The following is a 2805-nucleotide window of genomic DNA, read 5'->3' as shown; positions in this document are numbered from 1 at the left end:
AGGGCCGGCCTTAGCTGTTGCGGGGCCCAGGGCAAAATTTGGGCGCGGGGCCCCTGCAGGGCAAAATTATATTATTAAGAGATTGACTAAAGAAACGATATTTTACTTCCACGGAAAATATATTTACGATAACTTTACAAAAATCATACGCACTCGCAATGCGTAGATATCACTACAGCTTACAAAATTATTTTTCAATAAAATACCATTATTACTAAAGAAAAAAACTGAAAAACTGAAAATATATTTTACTATAATGTCCATGAGGACAAAAATTATAAAAGTTATGCTCGCTCGCAGTGCATATATATACAGAGAGAGAGACTATACTATAGCTCACAAAATTATAAATGATTTTTCAAGCTTTCCTCTTACTTAAGTCATTGATCAATATAAAATAGTCGACAACGGTATCAAAATGTCATTACAACTAAAGAAAAAACTTCAACTGAAAATATATTCGCCATTATTTTACATGCCATGAAGATGAAAAATCATAAAAGTAAAGCTCACTCGCAATGCGTAGAGAGAGACTACTATAGCTTAGTAAGCTTATGAAATCCAGAAAAATAGTTTTGTAAACACATGTCCGTGTTGAAAAATCATAAAAGTAAAGCTCACTCGCAATGCGTAGAGAGAGATTACTATAGCTCAGTAAAGCTTACGAAACTATTTTTCTGGCTTTCCTCTTACTAAAGTCATCTATCAATTTAGAATAGTCTAAAGCACTTGCAATTTCGTTTTCAATTGAAAGAATGGCCAAGCCACTGAGTCTTTCCTGCGACATGGTGGAGCGCAGGTATGTCTTTATCAGCTTCAGCCGAGAGAAGCTGCGCTCTGCTGCAGCAACTGTGACTGGCGCAGTGAGGAAAACCCGAAGAGCAACAAAGGTGTTTGGGTAGGCGTCTGTTAGTGAATGATCTATCACGTATTTCAGCACAAAAATCGCAGAGGATTTTTCGGGGATTACATAACACAGAGAAATCAGCTCATCACACAACCTTCACCGTCAATGTCTGTGCTGTCATTATGACACAAGGCCTTTGCTAGTCTTCTGCAATTGGTCAGAACATCAGTTCTGTTCGCATCGCGCAACGAAGAGATCTTAGTGAGAATCTCGAAACCACGAAAGAATGCTTTCAATAGATCAAAACGTTCCTTCACAGATTGACTTATGGAATCAATTACGCGTAGGAAATAGTCTGTTTTGAACAGTTCTCGTGGGGTATGTGTTGCGGAATCTTCACCTTCATAATCAAACAGTCTTCGCTTTCGTCGAATTTTAACAGGCGTATATTCGCAAGGAACATCCATACTCATGGCAATTTCTTTAGCTGTAGTTTCTGCAGCAGCGAAACCATGTTCTCGATAATCCTGGATCCATTCAAGGAAGCCATCAATATGTAGGACTGCTACATCCATCTCGATTCCAGGTGTTTGCCATGTTTTGCTCATGATGTTGACTTTGAATAGAATGTCGTGCCACACGACAGTTGACAAAATAAACTCGAAAGACTGCAGAATGGTGCAAAGGGAAGATGCATCGGTCTGTGCCATGGGATCGCCGGGAGTGGTAGAGACTTGTTGCAGGACGTCAACAATGTCGGGGAGCTGCCACCGGATAGCCTTCACACTTTCTATCCGACATTCCCAGCGGGTTTCCGAAAGAGCTTTGACTGTGAGACCTACGGATCCAACAGCATCCGTTTAAAGCTTCCATCGTCTTTGTGAAGCCGATAAAAGTGTGTAAATTCTTTGTAAAGTACCAAAGAATAAACAGCTTTGTTGGAAGAAGCAGCGGCATCGCCTAAGGCAAGATTCCATGAGTGACAGCCTCATGGCACAAAGAAGGCTCGTTGATTCTGTTGCAGAAGGCGAGCTTGAACGCCGCAATTTTTTCCTCGCATATTTGAACCGTTATCGTAACCTTGTCCTCTGCAGTTACTCAGAGAAAGTCCTAAGTCTTCCACCTTCTGCAGCAACGTTCCTGCCAGCGATTCACCCGTTGTTTCATGAACCGGCATAAAATCAAGAAAATGTTCTTCAGCTTCACCTTTGCTTCCCACAAAACGAACGACAAGAGACATTTGCTCCACACGACTAACATCTTGTGTGCAGTCTAGAATGACTGCATAGTATCGGGCATCCTTGACTCGCTGAATAATTTCTTTTTTGACATGATCTGCCAGCATTTGGATGAATTCATTCTGCATGTTTTTTCCGAGGTAATGATCCGTTTGATTCCCCTCAGTCGTTCGTCGCACGTGTTCTGCCATGACAACATCAAATTGGGCCAATAGTTCTACGAGCCCCAAAAAGTTGCCATTGTTGGGCTGAAAAAGTTTTTCACGAGTTCCTCGAAAAGACAGATTTCTTGAGGCCAAATAGTGGGCAATAGCAAACAGGCGTTCAAGAACATTTCTCCAGTAATTTTTAAGATCATTCAACTCTTTCTGTGCATCTTCATCTATAGTCTTGGAAACTGAAAGACGAAGTTTAAGCTCTTTCCATTGAGCAAAATGCTTTAGATGGTTGCCACTTTTTTCGTGATCCGACAACTTATCACCCAAATGCTTCCAGTCAGATAATCCATCACGGTTGAGCTTCGATGTTGTCATTACTTTGTCAGAAAATAACTTACAACAGAAGCAGTAAACTGCATCTTTGTTTATGGAATAGACTAACCATCCTCTGTCCGTATTTTCTCCATTACAAAGAAAGCGATTGAAATATCGTTCCGTAAAACATCTCCCTTCTTTATTGCGAGGATAATTAAGATCACGCCGACGGACTGGCCCCTTTTCT

General features: G+C 41.0%; 1 protein-coding gene across 1 annotated transcript; it reads right to left on the bottom strand.

The window, feature by feature from the left end:
• Positions 1–10: 10 nt before the first annotated feature.
• Positions 11–1839, bottom strand: LOC119591063. Its single transcript, XM_037939790.1, has 4 exons — positions 1767–1839; positions 1002–1685; positions 666–906; positions 11–53 (listed from the first exon to the last, which is right to left on the bottom strand). Exons 1-4 carry the CDS (start codon positions 1837–1839, stop codon positions 11–13), a joined length of 1041 nt encoding a protein of 346 aa, XP_037795718.1.
• Positions 1840–2805: the final 966 nt, after the last annotated feature.

The sequence above is a fragment of the Penaeus monodon genome, chromosome 28 (genome assembly GCF_015228065.2).
Source record: "Penaeus monodon isolate SGIC_2016 chromosome 28, NSTDA_Pmon_1, whole genome shotgun sequence".
Lineage (NCBI taxonomy): Eukaryota > Metazoa > Arthropoda > Malacostraca > Decapoda > Penaeidae > Penaeus > Penaeus monodon.
Note: the sequence above shows the minus strand (reverse complement) of the source record. Positions and strands in the feature narration are given on the sequence as shown.

What these genes read in the sequence shown, in the direction of transcription:
- LOC119591063 (XM_037939790.1), bottom strand. Translation starts at nt 1,839, where the DNA reads ATGAGGCTGTCACTCATGGAATCTTGCCTTAGGCGATGCCGCTGCTTC. An exon ending in CACAGACATTGACGGTGAAG is followed by an intron (nt 907 to 1,001) that starts GTTGTGTGATGA and finishes ATTCACTAACAG; the next exon opens with ACGCCTACCCAAACACCTTT. An exon ending in AAAGCCAGAAAAATAGTTTC is followed by an intron (nt 54 to 665) that starts GTAAGCTTTACT and finishes TTTGCCCTGCAG; the next exon opens with GGGCCCCGCGCCCAAATTTT.